This window comes from Pyrgilauda ruficollis, unplaced genomic scaffold (genome assembly GCF_017590135.1).
Source record: "Pyrgilauda ruficollis isolate IOZ18807 unplaced genomic scaffold, ASM1759013v1 scaffold27, whole genome shotgun sequence".
In the NCBI taxonomy this organism is placed as follows: Eukaryota; Metazoa; Chordata; class Aves; order Passeriformes; family Passeridae; genus Pyrgilauda; species Pyrgilauda ruficollis.
Window position 1 is genome coordinate 4383195 of NW_024524044.1, and position 18343 is coordinate 4401537.

Genomic DNA, 18343 nt, shown 5'->3' on the forward strand with positions numbered 1-18343 from the left:
GGAGAGGCTGGGGAGCCGGGGAGGGGTGGCTCGGGAAGCTGAGTCGGCAGGTGGAGGTAACGGGCTGGGCGAGAGGCGTCGGGGAGCCGGGGAGGAGAGGGTGCGGGGGGAGCGGCGGGGCGCGCCCGGTGCGCGGTGCCGGGCGAGGCCGGGAGGCGGGGGAGGAGCGGCGGCGGCAGCGCACGGGCTGGGGCCCCGGCCCGCCCGCCTTTGAACCGGGGCAAAGCAGAGGCGGGGAGAGGGGCCGGGGCAGGAGGCGGACGGTGACATCAGAGCGGCCGGGCGGATAAGGTGGGAGAGCCGCAGGAGCGGAGCGGGCGAGCGAGGCGTCAGCGATTAGCGGCAGCCTCCGGTTCCCCGCTCGCCGCATCTCACCGCGCCTCACCTCACCATGCAGAGGTCTCCCCTGGAGAAGGCGAACATCTTCTCCAAACTTTTCTTCAGGTGGGAGCCCCGGTGCGGCGGGACGCGTGCGGGCGGGGGCGGCGGGCCGGGCCGGGCAGCGGCGGGCGGGGAGCTCAGGGGGGCTCCGCGCCCCCCGCCCAGCCCGCTCCGCCGGGAGGGGAACCCAGCACCGGGAGCCCACGAGCTCTGGAATGGTCTGTGGGGAGAGCGGTGGGAGTCTCTCTTGTTGATGAGATCACTCTTTTTTGTTGTTGTTGCTGGGGTTTTAGCACCAGGAATGGGCTCTGTCAGGTGTCATAAACCTTTGCTGGACCCGAACAGATGAATTTATGACATAATTTGAGCAACCTTTGGTAGTTGCTCAACTAGTTAATCTGTTATTTCATGTAAACTTTGAGAACACCGTGGGGTGGTAGGGAGCAGAGGGGTGCTCTCAGAACAAGGATTCCCTCTGTTTGGCTCTTTGAGTGTTTAGCATTTGCCCAATGTGCAAGTGTAATATATGATCTTACTGGAAACAGTTCCTTGCAAACCTTGAAAATGTTCTCTTACAAGCAAACTCCCTAGTGCCTTTTCTTTCTAAAAACTTCAAATGAAAGGAGAAGGAGCCAATACCAGTGCCTGGGCACAATGTACTTTGTAAGACAATATGGAAGCTGAATACGTCTTATGTGACATCGCTAGAAACGGCACTGTGAACTGGAAAGAGCAAATAATCTTTTTGGCACTGGCCCACACAGCACTGGTTTTGCCAGAGTACTGGTTCCCCCTTTTGTTACTGGAGGGTCCCTTGCATGGCAAAGAAGGGCGGGAGGAAATCTCTTGTAAGATGTGAACATGATGACTGAAGTGAGAGCACATGGTGTAAAACTGTAACATTGTCATGAGGTCTCTGCCTGAAAAACTGAGGGCTTTTAGATCACTTTTAAATCCTTTTGGGACAGCTTTCAGCAGTTGGTCTGTATGTTTTTTAGTTTCTTAAAAGGACTCTGTATGAGTCACTGTTTGTCTCTCTCTCCCCCTTTGGCTCATTTAAGCCAGATTTGATAAAAGGGAATAATCCCAAGTATAACCTGTTCCTAAAGTTTTACAAACATCCAGGTAAATGTAGTGATTCTGTATGTTTTCTCCAATGGTGCTGCAGTGGGAAGGAAGCCTTGCTTGCTGCCAAATGCTGTTAGAACCAGAGAGTATGCATGACAGGGGTGTAAGCAATTATAAATTCTCCATAAATTATGTTTCAGTCAGTGCTCCTGACAAGTATAAGACAGAAATCTACAGGAGATAAGTCTTTGTATTGATTTAATAACTTGAGGGGCCACTTGCTCTATTTAATTTTATTTATTTATAAACTTCTATAAATTTATCATCCTAGAGCCTAGGGTGTTGAAGGTATGAAGAAACACCCCAATAAGATAAAGCAAATACATTTTTGATTCCTACTGTAGTGAAAGTTTTCATGTTTGAAATCAGATGCAGTTCATGCTCATTAAAGACATAATTAACCATCCTGAGGCCTGAGCTCATCTTTTAAATCACAGTCTTTAAGTCAATTGAATGTTGTTTTAATCATGTTTATCATGCATGATGCATTATACTGTACCAGCTTTTGGTCAGGTGGCTGTAACCAAAGTGATAATAATAAAATATATGAAGCTAAGGAGTTGCTCATGATGAATATTAACTAGAGTAAAGAAATGGACAAAAGACATATGGAGAGAGATTGCTTTTTTTGATGATAATGATAATGAAAATGATGTTTTCAAGTACAACACAGTACATGTTTCAGTGAAGTAACTTTTATAAGAGTCTGCGCTGCATTTATGTGCGAAGTACCAATCTGAATAAAATGTGATAAGTTGAAGATCATGTTAGCACAAGTGATGTTAAAATATTAGTTATGATTATTTGGGAAATCCTGCTGATAAATATATTACTATTTAATATTGTAAAAGCTGTTATCAGCTAAAGGTGTGTAAACATATTGGCAAGGTTTTTTTATTGCTTCATAATCTATCCTGTTTGTGAGGGAGAGATAGGTTTAACATGTGTTAAAGTCAGAATGTAGCTCTCTGCTCATAATAGTTCATAAATGTTTCAGTATTGTTTGCACCTTTTTTCTTAATTCTTTATGCAAAAAAAAAAAAAGTGAGAAAATGTCTTGGTATACAAAGAGTAGTATCTTATAGAAAGTGTTACCTTTTTGTTGTATCACTGATAGTGATACTACTGAGGCAAAAAAAGAGATGATTTCTAAGAGTGGTCATGACAGAAAGTATTTAAAATTAGAAACTAACTTTCACCCTAAATTTTAAGTAGTTTTGGTTCAACAACTGAACTTTGACGGTTAAGAAACAAAGTGTGAAAACAAGTGGTTTGAGATCTTACATTAAGGGAACACCTAGAAAACAGAAAACACTGGATATTGAGAGTTTGGGGTTTCAGAGATGGTTTTGTGTTTTGTTGCACTTTCCTTATTACATTTCCAGAGTTGATCTCATTTGTTCCCAGCCTCATGTAAAACATTCTTTCTGTTCATTGGCAACTTTTGGCCTTGCTTAAAGAAGACAGAGTTTTATGCAGAAGCAGTCAGATCATCATATGCTTAGCTTCATATTCATTGTGAAGCTTCACTTTTGTCTACATAACCATTACTTATTTTCTTTTGGAGTTTTGGGGTTATGTAGGGTCAAGGCCATATCTTTTGTCGCAAACAATATCAGACTACTTTGCAATCACCTACTTTTTATTGAAAATTAACTGAGATCAGGAAGTCTTGTTAATTAATCAATTTTTATCTGAGAACTGGCACACAGAGTTACTGCTGGAGGTTCAGAAATGGCTGCAACTATGAGACAATTCTGATTTTATTACTGTTCTTTTACAAGTAACTTTAGATATAAAAATACAAGTTTTCAAAAAGTAATCCTTGTGCTGTGTCCAATTCTTTAAGCACATACTTTTGCTTTGGTACCTATCAAACATGACAACACTTGGCAAGACCTAGTGCCTGATTGATTATTAAATCCAAATAAGAAATACAAACTAACTAGCTTTTGTGTCAAGTCTTCTCATGGATTCAGTCAATCAGATCTGCTCTTGTTGCTTCTTGATTTCCAAACCAGAGAAAAAGAAATCTGTACATTTACACAGCTGTCCAGGGGTTCCTAGAATAAATTAGCCATTATGGGACAAATGTTTGATTCATTCTTCTGCCCTGTGTGTGTTGTGAGGGCTAGGAAAAGGAATTCAATTCTATACCTCACCTCTTTTAGGAAGTAGGACCAAGTGTTAGCAGTGTTTGGCAGTTAAGATGTTTTAGTTATCTATCTCTGGCTCAGCTACTTTGCAGAGCATAAATCAAGAATTACTCTGTACTCTTCTGAATAAAAAACTTCTTTGTAATTTCCAATTCCTGGTGGGAGCTTCTTATGAAGTCTTCTAATAACCTTTAAGGAGGATAAGAAAATTCAGGACTTAAGTTTCGAAAGTGCTTAGCCCATACTCTGCAGTAATGTTACTCTATCACTCTTTGCAGCTTAATTCAGTCATAATTTCAAGTTTAAGAGTGCCTTGTACAAGATAGTTTCTGACACTTCATGAGAATTAAATTGATTCCCTTCAGAAAAAGAAGCTAAAGCCAGACCTTCCTTGGGCAGTCCCTGCTCTATCTTTGAACTGCGTATTCTAGAATTCAATGACAAGTTACTTAGGATTTTCAGTCTTGAATGGAAAAATCTTGTGTTTTCCTTGCAAAGTTTGGGATTTAGTGTGTACATTTTAACTCAAAGTTTCCCCTGAAAAGTTTTGAGTTCCTAAAAGTTCCAGATTTTGTATAGGAAGCTTCAAAGCCTAGCTCATGTCTATAAATTTCACTCTGGAGGGCAGGTGTCTGCAAATTGTCAGAACCAATATATATTTGGACCCTCCCTTACCAATACCAAACTGTAGCACTTTGGTCATCTTTCCTCTTTGAATAAGGAGCCTCTGTGTGCAGTAGCAGTGAATGGCACAGTGTCATGCCTCACTTTCTGGGGCAGTCAGCTTAGACACTTATACAAGGCAAGTTTTCTGTAGAGTGTTCTTCGGGCCCTGTATGTATCTAGCCCTGATGAGCTGCCTCTCACTGATCCCAGGCAATTGTAAATCCTGGCTGTTGGTGATAACCAAGCACAGATGCAGCTGCAGCACAGGCTATGGCCCTGTGAGGCTGCCTGATCATTTGTCTGTTCCCACAAGTGGTCCTTGGAGACCTGCTGGTGTGCCAGTCTTCCAGAGCTGTCCAGAACAGCAGGGTGTCAGCTTCTGAAAGTCACATGGCTCAAAGATGTGCATGCAGCTTTTGGACTCCTCCTGAAAACTTGACTTCTACTGCTGTTTCCAAGGTAAAAGATGAAACTTGAAGTGAACTGGAGAAAGGATGCAGAGTATCCTACACTTCAAGTAATTTCAGTCAGAGGAATACCTTCTTTAACAATAAGGCTAAATTGTGTCCTTGGCTCACTCTGGTACTTACTGCATCCTTGGTCTAATGACCAAAAATGCAAACCTTGTGTAGCACAGGGGTCGTTGGCTGCTTTATAACTCTACAGCACAGATGCCTAGATCAAATTGCATTTGACAAAAATATATTTAAAATCTGTTTTCTTCCTGTGGGAAGAAGAGTTACTATGTTGATATTCAAAATAAATTATAAAGCATTTGAAATATTTGCAGACCTGTCTGTACCTTATTATTTTCTACCTGCTTATTTGATTTTGGTGAGATAGAAAGTAATCCATCCAAATCCTTGATTTTTTTTTAATACTGTAGGCAATTACATGTTTAGTAGATTTATTATCTGTATTATAGAGGCTTCTAAATGCACTGATAGAAATTTGAAGTCCTCTGTGCTAAGCAAAATATTTGATAAGGAAGTGTGTTTTGAAGCCTAAGCAGATAGCACAAAGGATGTGTTAAAAAGAAATTTCCTTACTAATCCTTTAGAGAAGAAAGTGGGGTGTACAAGATTGTGGTTTGTCCTGGAAGCATGTGATGGAGTGAGTGCAATCTGTCTGAAATTACCTGTCCAGAACTTTGATTGCACAAGGGTATTTCTGGTGTGACAAAGTTATTCCAGAATATTTCCGCAGTAAGCAATTATCACCTCTTCAATACTGAAGAATCTGAGTCTCTCAATCTCTACATTTTTGGATATTCTAAATTTCAAAGTGGTGGGAATATTTTGACTTATTGCAAGAGGTCACAGGTTGTTGTTATCTTGGTTTATGTTTTTTTGTCTTCACCCACTCACCCCAGCTTTGCAGCACACATGTGTAGGTATAGCTGTGGAGGCAGGATGGTGCCAACTTGACATCCAGGTAATGATGTGTCACTTTATGTCCTCTGAAATAAGTAAGTTAAAGGTGAAGAGACATTGAAACACTGCCAAATTTTGCCATGTGAATTTGTAGATGCAGTTCAACTGCCTTCCACGAGAGTGGGGGAACGCCTGGGTAAGACAAGCAAGAGCTCAGAGGCTGTTTATGTACCAGTCCCTCTCTTAGAAGCAAAAGGATCTGCAGGAGCTCTTTCAGTCATCAAGTAGTTAATCCAAGGCTGCATTGTCATGAAACTCCCCAAATGAGAAGAGAACAAGTAGGCATTTAAGACATATTTTGAAACAGCATTGTTTTTCAGAAGCCTAAACCAGAAGCTTTCCAATTTAAACTGAAGGAGAAAATCCTAAGTGACAGCTGGTAAAGGTACTTGGTTTTAGGTACATTCCCATATTTTAATGTTGGTATTTATCTTTATTTTTCACCCAAACTTTTAAAATAAAGGATGTGAACCTTTGTTGTATTGGAGTCATTCTGACATCTCACTTTAACTTTCACCTTAACTAATTTTAAAGTTAATCTGTAAGTTCTGGAACGCTTTTATTTATCCACAGGTAATAAATACAAAGAAAACAAAACCACAGAGGTCCCTTAATGTTGCTTTGCTCAAAGCCCAAAACTGTTTTGGAAATCAAAAGATATGAGGCATTTTCTCATTAATTTGCAAGGATCATGCTAAGGAGTAGCATCATCAAATACCACGATACAGAGAAAATGGCAAAGAGCAAGTAGTAAGAGAAGCAGCACCTAATTCAGGGTTGATTCCATATTGCTGTAATGGCAATTTACATTTTGACCCTTGGTATCAAAATTAAATAAAATGCGACTCTGTTCACCTGTTTGTTTATACCTGACCACATATCAGTCATTGGGGTGGGAACAAATCATAGTTTTGGAAAGGGCCATTCCACCTGATGCGCAACTCTATGTTATTTTATTGTGAAACATATCTTAAAAAAATCCATGGCTAACACAGTGAAGTGCTAAATTGGGTGAAATATGTTGCTATCACTTAGTGACACATCTGGAAGATTTTAAAATTCAATTAAATCATGAATAGCACTGCTCTGCAACAGTTTTGCTGATGAAAACTTTCTGTTATGTTCCTTGTTCTTTCAAAGGACTAGGAGAAAAGAAATCTTTCTCTTATTCTTGCTGAGGGATATATAATTGAGAAAAAGAGAAGATGGATGAATATCCTCACCTAGTCAGTCTAACTGTAGGTGTATGCTGAAAGCGCCTTGCAAACCTTGTTCACAGTACATCATCACCACTGATTTTTTGTTGGCTTTCTTAAAGAAATATTTGAAGCATATCTTACACTTGACTTTGGTACCTAAACAATCGACAGATTGCAATACAATTAATATATTCTGTCCTTCCATCTTCCACAACCTATCCCCTGATGTGCTTTGTTTTCTCTCAAATTTCTCCCAGTATTTCTGCAAACTGAAATATTTTGACTACCTCACTAATTGTAAGGAATTAATTTCTGTTAAAAGAGCATTAAGCAATTACATAATAATTTGAATAAGTGTCACTTCACAAAGCTGGGCATAAAAGACAAGACTTCCCCAAGAATTGCTGTGGCATAATCCTAATTAAGATTTGCTATTGAAATCCTGGGGTTTCAGCAGAACATTGATTTTTCTTAAAATGGTGCTGCTCACAGCTAGTGGCAGAGTCAATAATATTGCAGCAGAATACTTTCCATGACAAATAACACTTCATGGGGAAGAATTGTTTATTAGTGAAGAAACTAAAATCTTAATTTTTGTGATCTTGGGGAAAACAACTACAACAAAAAAACAGAAGTAGGGTCTGCATTTACCTTTGTTGTTGAACCCTGCAGTAATTATATTAAAATATTAAACAATATTGCATTTTTTTGTTGTTGTTTATAAAGAGGGACATGCTAAAGTTAATATAGTTTTCAGAATATATAACATGCTATTTCAGTAGGTTACTATTCAAAACAAAATAACTGCAGCCCTACTCTGTTGAGGGCAACCAAGGGGCAGGGGGCAGGAATAAGGCTGTTGTGCTCCATGGGCATGCTGACTTGTCCCTTCTGTTAGCAAGGATCACAAAAAGCTAGGGTCAGCTTTTAGAGCTGCACTACAGGAGGCTCAGAGAGGACAGCTGGTGGTGCAGACACTCTTCTGGAGAAGCCGTATTGGGTGTAGTACAGCACCTCCAGTATAAAGTAAGCAACGATTTACATTTTGCTGCTGCTGGAGTGGTGGGTATCTTTTATGGGAGGATGGGGGTGCAAAGCCTAGGACATAATCTGGTCAGAGGGACTCTTTGGGAATGTCTGAGATCTACATGGTACCTCAGCCTTTTCTTGCAGTTGGTAAGAATTCATGGCTCTACAAACGTCACATAAAAGTTAGGCTCTGAAGCATCATAATTATAGCTTGATTATGTTTCTTCTTCCCTAGCCTCCCCCCAGCTCCCCCTTAATTGTTAGGAGGAAGGATAAGTTAAAGCCAGAGACGCTGTTCTTGCTCTCTTCATTGAATTTTAGGTCTGGTTCCCTGGAAGTTGCAGTCACTATGCTTAACTATATTTTACACAGGTATTAATGCTTTGTAGAGGGGAGTGAAACCACGGTCACCTCTGTGCTGCTCCGTAGATGTTGCCGTGCTGTGCACAGAGCACCTGTTGAAATGGCACCAGTCTGATCAGTGACCCTTGTAGCAGAACTGCTCTCTTTTGCTGGTCTTGGGTAGCCCAGCCCCACGGTTCTGTTACTGTCTCAGCAAACTGCCTCTTGATCTGAAGAGCCCGATGGAGCTAGGGTATTCCTGTGCTCAGGAAGAAGATCTGGGCTTAGCAACACAGATGCTTCTGTCTTCAGTGACATGTAAAGCAGCCTTAAGGGAGAGTCAAATCCTATTGACAAATTGTCTGTGTTAATACTCTCTGGAAAGCCAAAGACATCTGTCCTATTGATACAGTTGGAGTGGGATGAGTCTGAATATGCGGTAGAAAGCAATACCTGTAACATGAAACCTGTTGCATACTGCTTAAGTAAATGACAAAGAAATGATCATTAGAAATCTACCAAACAGTATGTTATATATATGATATTTACCTATCAATTTCATCATGTGTGTTTTACTACAGGCAGTAGATAATTGATGTGGGACTTGCCTTCTTTTCTTCTTTCCTACTGTACATCCTTGAAACTTGTTCCCTGCTGGGTTTCATACGTGTGTACCATAATAACATTCCTAGTTAGTGGCAAAACTCTCACAGCACTACAGGTTTCTCTGTGAAAGGCTTCACTAAATGCCAGCGAGTAATCCGATGGCATTTGCTAACATAATGCTGTAAAGCCAATCTGTTTCCCTTCTTTCTTGCTCCCTTCCTTTCAGAATAAATTTCTCAACCACCTCAGGAAAAACCTCAGCATTAACGCCGACAAATTGTTTCCAATAAGCCAAAAAAAAGAAGAGCCATATTCATTGACAACTCTAACTGAGCTATGTCACCTAGTGTTATGGAAACATGGATAACTACAGATTATATTGCCAATTAAAGTAAATTCACAGTCCCTTTGCATTTCAAATCTTTGCAAAGAATCTAGAACATAATGGCTATAGGAATGCTATGGGAATCTGGCAAAAAATTTATTTTCATGAGATATTTGTGTGGCTTAGGTCTAGTATATTCCTTTCAACAAAACACAAACTGCCTCCCGCAGTTCTTGACTGCACAACTCAAGCAGCTGTTGAAAATCCACCTGGAGACAAGCACCACATGTCAGGCCGGCTCCTCCCACAATTACCACTCCAACCTGAAGCCACTTGGCACAGCTCACAAATTGGCCAGATCTAGTTAGGGTGGGACTTCAAGCAAGGCCAGGGCAGCTGGGAGATGAACCTTTCTGTGCAAGCCCTGCCAGCAGCTTGCAGAAGGAAGCTGGCTGCAGACTAGGAGGTTCCCAGGGAAGGAGGCAGCACAGCTCCTTTAGCTGGCTGGAGGAGTTTATCCAGCACAGTCACAGCTACTGTGATGAGCAGTGAGATGTAGATGAGGACTGCATAAGTCTGTATCAAGCTCTGACTTGGGAAAGGAGGGTAGTTTAGGGATCACATAATTTTGATGGCAATGATAAATGCAGCTGGTTAACACAGAGTTAAGCACAGAGTAAAATGAGAGTCATTTCTAGAAGTCCAGTAGATCTGCTAAGCGTGCTGCCTTCCCCAAATGATAATACAGCCACTCCACTCTCTTTCTAAATGCAGTCACATTTTGTTAGTTCAGGCTGTGGCAAAATGCCAGGGTAGGTGCTAATCAAAACTATAAATAAAATCAAATGTGTGGAGGGAAACAGTGCAATAAAAAATGTTTTCTCAAAACACACAAAGTGAAACTGCAAAGCACTTTTTATTGCAGTCTCAAAGCATTATTAAGGGGCTTAGGAAGGTTATTACTTAGCTACAGTGTTGTGAATTAAAGAAGTTGCCTAGGAAGTACTGTTACTTCCTTGCATTAGCTGCAGTAGTGGTTTAGTGTCCCATAACTTGTATTCATTCCGTCATTACTGAAATATCTACGTACACAGGACGTCGGGGAAGCTGAGAACAGAAATTAATGAAAGTTTCTGTTCCTGAATGACTAGGATTAGCCAGTTCTCCACAAGGTGTGCACGAAGCCAATAGCAACTGGTCCTTTCTGTCTTCAGGAGCTGGTAAAATAAAAATCAGTACCTGATGTACCATTTGCAGTAATCATGAAAGACTTTCATGTAAGTGTTATGTGAAATCCAAAGGTTTTCTTCTAATCCATTTTATCCCTGAAAAATATTGTCTCCTGTTTCCAGTAGTTGTAAAGTTTATGGGTGTTTTATTATCTCCAAATGGTAAAACAAGAGTCCAATGACTCTCCAAAGTGGACTCTCCTAACTCTCTTCCTATAATGTACCATGAATCTCTTGTTATTTCTCAGCTACAGTGGTGTGGAAGACTGAGCTCGAAGTCATATGATTCACCTGAAACCATACTATTATTGCAAAAACGAAAGATACTCCTTCAGTTTCTTAGAGCATGTTCTCTTTGCAGTGGGTATGATATAACCATGCACTTGGGAAATATCTTGGTGCTTTCCTGAACTGTGGGGATTATAGACTGGTGTCTCATGCAATTCATAACTTCACTAAAATAAATGTCAAATTGTGCATGTGTGTACGCACAGTTGCACACAAATAGTTTTCATCTGTTGTGTTAAAGTCTTTTTGCACTTTTGTAGTGTTCAATGATGTTTTTTTACCTTTGTATCAACTTCTTTGCACCTTCAGAGGCTGCAATTGAGAATGTGAATTACTTTGTGTGTATGACTTATGTTCTTACAGGCATACAGGTAAGCATGTCCAGTAAACTGTTTGCATTTTCTGAGTGACTGTGGAAAATGTTATTGCAAATGTTTTGTGTTTTTTTAGTTGTTATATACAAACACAGTTTAAAACTAAAATTTTGAAATTATTGAGGATTTGCTGAATTTTATCATAATCATGAACCATGCTGGGTTTTTTACAAACTCTGGTTTACATATGGAAGTATGACAGCAATCAACCACAAGCTACTTATTTTGCAGGCACTTTATTTTTTTTAAGGAAATATTTTTTATTGATGACAGTAAAGCAGAAATTCAAGTAGTTTCAAAATACTACTGTATTAGTATACACCACTAGTCCAAAACAGTTTTTATGTTTTGATCTAGTCCTTTGCTTTCAAAAAGATTTCTGAACAGAATCTGGTGAAAAATTTTATATAAGTTGATCCTTGGGGAATCATAGGCCTTTTTAGAACTGAATTGTTTGATAAAATTAGTAATGGCTTATAAAGGTTTTCTCTGCAGTGTAGCCATTTGGAGTAGCCTTTTGCTACTTTGTTTTGTCTCAGCATGCCCTATAAATTGGTATTAAAATTTTAAACATGAAATTTGAAAAAACAAATGCAAAATATGTGTATATAATGGACACAATGAAGATCTTAAGAGGAGTCCTGTGCAATATTTGTGTTAAGTGCACATTGCAATGTAAGATGCCATAGAATCACGGAATGGCTTGTGTTGGAAGGGATTTTAAAGATTGCCAGGTTCCAACCCCCCTATCATGAGCAGGGGCACTTTCCAATAGACCAGGCTTCTCCAAGCTGCATCCAACCTGACCTTGAACACTGCCAGGTCTGGGGCATCCCCAGCTTCTCTAGACAACCTGTTCCAGTGTCTGGCTGCCCTCACAGTAAGGAATTTCTTCCTAGTATCTGATCTAAGCTTGCTCTCTTTCAGTTTAAAGCCCTTTCCCCTTGTTCTGTCATTACATGGCCTTGTTAAAAGTTCCTCTCCAGCTCTCCTGGAGGCCCACTTTAGGTACTGGAAGGCTGCTCTAAGATTTCCCTGGAGCCATCTCTCCCCCAGGCTGAACACTTTCAGTTCTCCAAGCCTTTCTTCATAGGGAGGAGAGGTGCTCCATCTTTCATCTTTCTAATCCTCCTTGTGGCCCCCCCTGGACTTGCTCCAGCAGGTTCCTGTCCTTCCTGTGCTGAGTACTCCAGGAGGGGTCTCCCCAGAGCAGAGCAGATAGGAATGAAACTTACATGGCCACTTTACTATAGTTCTGATTTATTATTCATTTTTATGGACATAGCACATAGCATATTTGGAAATACAGTACAAAGGTTTCAATCTTCTGTTCATTTGTCTCCTGCTGACTCAGTAGGAAGTTTGGGGCATGATCCAACCTCAAAACTTAAAAAATGCAGGAGTTTCACAATTATTCTTTTAATATTATATTTGTCAATATAGTTTTGTAAATATAATGCAGGGCTGCACTATATTGGGTCATATATGTGTGTGTATGTGAATGCATGTGCACTTAGACATATTTGGATGTTGTGGAGAAAATATTCAGGGTGAGACAAAGCAACTCCAGAATTAATGCTATAATACTTTTAATTCTAACTTTTTTTTTTTTCAATATTTGCTTAGATGGACAAACCCAATTTTGAAAAAGGGTTACAGACGACGGTTGGAGCTCTCAGATATTTATCAAATCCCTTCTGCAGACTCTGCTGATAATCTTTCTGAAAAACTGGAAAGGTATGAAAATTTGTTTCAGGAATCACAATGCAATTTTCATTATGAAGCTTTGGGATTAAATATTTAAATAGTGTAGGGTGCAAGCTGATTGCACACAGTTGTACTTTGGACATGACTGTGATCCCTGGTGCAGATGTACAACCTAGATGGTCTAAATTACTAGATGGTCTAAATGATATACAGGTACCTGTGATATCTGCCATTGATCACAGAATCACAGAATATCCTGAGTTAGAAGCTTGGTGCTGTGACCCCTTCCCTAGGGATCCCGTTCCAGTGACCAGCCATCCTCTGGGTGAAGAAACTTTTCATAATATCCAACCTAAATCTCCCCTGACAGAACTTCAGGCCATTCCCTCAGGTTCAATGACTGCGTTGTCTTTCAGGTGTTTTTCAACACCTCCCAGAATAATCTCCATAGTTTTACTGGGCACTGAAGTGACACTGACAGGCCTGTATTTTCTGGGGTCCTCCTTCTTCCCCTTCTTGAAAACTGGGACAATGTTTTCTGGTCAGCTGGGATTGCTCTAGATTCCCAAGACTGCTAAAAAATCATTGAGAGGGATTTTGCGATGACATCAGCCAGCTCTTTGAGGATTCTTGTACGAATCCCATTAGGCACCATAGATTTGTAGGGATCCAGCTGGAGCAGCAGTTCCTGCACAATTTCAAGGTGATGAGCGGGGCTAAACTCAGAGTGTCAATGTTGGTTCCCTGAAAAAGGAGACAGCAGGAATGCTGTTCTTTCTTCCCAAAATAACCTTGTAAAACCTTGGTTTATTTTTTCTTCAACGAAATAACGTTCTTAATTCCTTTGATACCACTGTTGACTGACTAATTGTTTCTGCAGAAATCACACTCTGACTTTCGTCATTTAGGTTCCACTCTACCCAATTTCAGTGGGTCCTAATTTAGAAATTGTGCTGCACTTGTGACTAACTCGTACATCAGAGGTGCCAAAACCCATTCCCTCTCCACCAACTGACATTGTGGCTTTCACTGATGATCCAGGGCAGCTTACATCTGCACTGTTGTGCCAATCCAGTCAATTTTAATTGCGGTGTGGAATAAGTATTCCAATCTATGGGAGATAAGACAGAGAGTAAAATGGAACAGATAAAACAGCCTGATATCTTAGGCCTGATTGAGCAGAAACCATGGGAGAGACAGTCAGAGATAACTGCTCCCTGGGTGACCAAGAAACATGTTACAAAACTTTGTCATGATTACCTAACTGATGTCCTGAAGAATATGTAACCAATGGGAAATTGTTACCAAAAATAGAATCCTATATAAGTACCATACCCGTAAAACCATAGGTAAACACTTTGTATTCTCAATAAAAATCGGCTTCTGATCCAGCTCAGGTGTCCCCGTCTCTCCATCACCAATACAAACCAGGGGAATTTATAGAGAACGTTGGTATGCTAAATGTGTTTTGGTAGTTTATAAATGAAATATTCTGGTTATCTAATATTCTGTTGAAAATTTGATAAAATAGTTAGTTGAGGATATTTTCTGGAGCGTTTTAATCTGTGAATTGAATTTTGACAAAACATGTATTCTCTGTATACAGCATTGCTTCTGGTCCACAATTTATTATTGAAAAGAAAGTTATTGTCCCAGCAACAAAGTTTCAAATAGTGCTGTGTAATAGAAAAGTCACATTTTTTATGCTTTGTTGGTGCTTTTTTGCAAACTGGAAGAGCTCCAAAATGTTTATTTGCCTATTATTGTACTCCGGTTTTAAGTACAGCAGGTTTCTTTAAAACATACAATGTGACCTTTTCATGAAATAATTCCCTGCAGGGTGATGTATGACTGAGTGTTTAAAACTACCAAATATGTGGCTGAACGGGGTTTGAACTTTAATTGATCTATCAAGTCCATGAAGGCCAGATTCTTAGGGATCTATCAAGTCCATGAAGGCCAGATTCTTAGGGTCTCTGCAAAGCTTTCTTTCATTAGCCACCTTAGCTAAATCTCCCCATATATATTTGAATGAATTGAAGTATGTCACAGCCATAGACTCATGTATTTGCTCATACAACTTAATAGTTCCGGTTTTGGTTTCTTTTCAGAGAATGGGACAGAGAGCTGGCAACTTCAGAGAAGAAACCTAAACTCATTAATGCTCTTCGACGATGTTTTTTCTGGAAATTTATGTTCTATGGAATAATTTTATATTTAGGGGTAAGAATTATTCTCCTCTTCATTAAGATTTTAGTGTTCCTTAAATAGATCCAAGTTTTAGGGACTGCTAAATTAATACGGAGTATTGTGAACAGCTACAGATTTTTCCTCTGTGTATTACTTACAAAGGTGATAAATACAGAGACGTATTTTTATTTAAAAAAATATTTTCTGATAATACCTTAGTATCTTTAAAACATACATATTAATAGTTTTTAAATGTTTCTAGTGCTGTGAGTGCTCCCAAGTGTGTGATCAGGGGCTTGATGTGAAAGCCTGAACTGATTATGTTTATCACCTTTCCAACATGTTAGATAGGATTACGTTGACTTACCAAATGCCACCTGTTTGTTTGACAATCCTATCACAGGGGTTAAGAGCTGTGAAAATAATTTATGCTAATGGTGTCTCACTAGGTATGTGTAGCCATACTGTAAATCTGAAAATTGCTGTTAACCAATATGCACATTAAATATCTGCGTTACTTACAAATTTGTGATTTAGTAGTGAAAAAGAGAGCGCGTCACCTCTGTAAGGAAGGACAGGCAGCCAGGGACTAAAAGGATGTTGTGAAGTTATATTGGGAGAAAATTAGAAGGGCTAAAGCCAAATTGTAACTAAATTTGAGCACTGCAGTTTAAGACAGAAAAAAAAAAAAAAAACCCCCAAAAAACCCAACCAAACAAAAAAAAAAAAAAACAACAAAAAAGGTTTCTATAAATACACTGGCAGCAAAAGGAGGGCTAAGGAGAGTTTCCATTCTTTGCTGGATGCAGGGGGTAGTGTAGTGCCAGGAGGATGCCCTTTAGGTACTGGATTGTCTTTGTCCAGGTAAGGCAGTCTAGGACAGGGCCTCTTACTACGTAAGGAGCAGCATGGTAACTGTTCTCTCTCTACTCCTTTATCACTTTTGTCAGCTCTTCTTTGGGATGACACCTTGTATTTGCAGACCCCTACTCAATCACGTCTTTTATGTGTTCCTGTGATCTCACTACTGCCTTTAGATTTTCTTTTACTCACCAAACCAGCAACTCCTTATTCATGATAGGTTTGCTTTTAAAAAACCCACCGACAACAAAACAGTTCTTCAAAAGTAGCCTACCATGCACTGTGATGGCTGTTCCTGCAGTCTGCCAGCCAGAACCTTTGCACTGATGCATTCCTGCTAAAAGTTAAGCAGTGTCTTTAGCAGGCACTCTTGAGGATAACACTCTTTCCCAAAGTTGAGGCAATGTGTGTGGGCGTGCATGCACAGGGCTGATTTCTTCTTATGCAATTTTTAATGGAGTACAATTTTAGACAGGGTGAGAACAAAACAAGACTGCAGGATTTTTGAGTCATATTCTTTGGTTGTGTGCATGTTTTGGTTCTTTTATTTATTTTTTATTTCTTTAAGAAATCACAGATGTGTGCAATTAAACTCGTAGTATTTAAACGAATCTGCACCTAACACTATGAACAGGGAAAGATTAAATCTTAGTTAAATTCTTGATTGTATTATCATTAGTGTTCTTTTTATTTAAAGCAACTTGGTTTTATTGAAAGAGGAATTGTAAAAAAACCAAATTGCTCCTAAAGCTGTTGGTGTTCTTTGCAGGCCTTGCTCACGGAAATTAATGGGAGCTTTGCCATAAATTTGAAAGGGGACAGGATGTTGTGCCGTACTGGCATAGGTGTAACCAAGTTGTGCGTTCTTTTGAACTTCATTTTCCTTTCAGCTCTTTTCTTGTCTAATCTCTGAGCTGTTTTCATGGCATCTTTCTTGGACGGTGGTTTAAAGTGTGCTGACATCCCTGCTGTTTGTGGAGTTGTCCTTTCAGCTGGCATCACAGCTTTGCTCTCATTAGGTCCAGCCTTTTTTCCATCTCTGCCTTGTCCCTGTAGGTAATGATGTTATTGCAGGGTGGACACTTGTGCTCTGGCCCCCTACAACTCCCCCTCATAAACAGTGTTATGTTAGGCACATTGGGTTACTGCATTTAATGTATCTGCTCCCCTGCTGTTTGAGGTGGTTTCCATCCTTCACCCTGTCAGAATATGAGTCCTACAATTTAAAGAAAAGTTGTTATGGTGGTGAAACAAAAATCTTGCTTTTTAGCTTGACACCACCTAGCCAACTAGGTACTTTGCTGTGAGGATCAATTGGATTCTATTTGTATTTTTGTCTTATATTTATTGCCATGAAATTTATATTTCCACTCGGGCACAACAGCTGCTAACATTAACTTAGAAGGGGTTTTAGTATCATATCCCAGGGGACCCTAATGAGGATTTCCTGAAGTTCTTGCATATGGGTCACGCGTGTGAGTGAGGAGGCAGGGAGGGAAGTGCCTCTTGGCCATACGCCAAAGAAGAGATGTGCATTATTGTCTTCAAATGCAGAGTGTTTGAACATATGGGGGATACATGTAACATAAAAGTTGTTGTTGCATAAGAATAATCATACCAGGTCAGATTAGCACAATATGCTGTGTCATAATCTCATTTCTCTTCAGATCTTTACTCTTTTAATTAATATTACTGTGAAGTGGACACTTACGGGTTTCTCAGTGGCCTATGATGAATGCAAAGGGGAGAATAAGGACAGGCAAAGGCAAAATATGAATCTTGAAAACTGAGTTTTCTCTTAGGTGTACAAATTCCATTCTTTTTTTAGGCAGGTTGTTTTAATCAGTTTATGCATATTTATATCAGTGGGTAGTTTCGAATTTACAAGAGGAGAAATGAAAACCAGGCAGTTCTGCTTTGATTTGTATGTAGACTAGATAATTGATAAGTAAGCAGATAAATCTCCATTGTAAACCAGTGGACTTTTATGCCCCATGAGGTAGCGTATGACTTGGCTTGTTGCCAGCCACTATTCTAGTCTGTAAATCTTCTTTCTTTCCAGCAAGCTTGATGTATGCAATACATTTACAGTCACAACAAACACAGCAGCAGAACATGTCATTTTCACTGGAATAAAAGTAAACACACAAAAAAAATGTTGCTATTTTAAGCTGATATATAAAAGCTTATCTTGGAATCTCCAGGACCGTATTGTCCTTGAGAGGTGACTGTTTTGTATTTTATGAGTTTTGGAGAGTCTTTGTTCAATGCTTTGGGATGCATATGGTCTAAGCACAGCTGTCTTGGGTCGTGTTTTTTAATAAACACTCCTCCCTTTGTCCACTAATAACACTGAAGTCTTTGTCAAAGCTGGCTCCAGATTCACAGCAGAGTGAGTAACTTGGGTAATGTAGCACATCGTACAGGTA

The 18343-nt window shown here is 39.7% G+C and overlaps 1 protein-coding gene across 1 annotated transcript in view; it reads left to right on the top strand.

Moving 5' to 3' along the window:
* The first annotated feature begins 309 nt into the window (after window positions 1-309).
* CFTR (CF transmembrane conductance regulator) overlaps window positions 310-18343 on the top strand; it is an 87569-nt gene continuing 69535 nt past the window's right edge. Inside the window, exons 1-3 of the mRNA XM_041471591.1 lie at window positions 310-444; window positions 12783-12893; window positions 14975-15086. Coding sequence (XP_041327525.1) covers window positions 392-444; window positions 12783-12893; window positions 14975-15086 — 276 coding nt within the window. The 5' untranslated portion in view covers window positions 310-391. The remainder of the gene's footprint in view (window positions 445-12782; window positions 12894-14974; window positions 15087-18343) is intronic.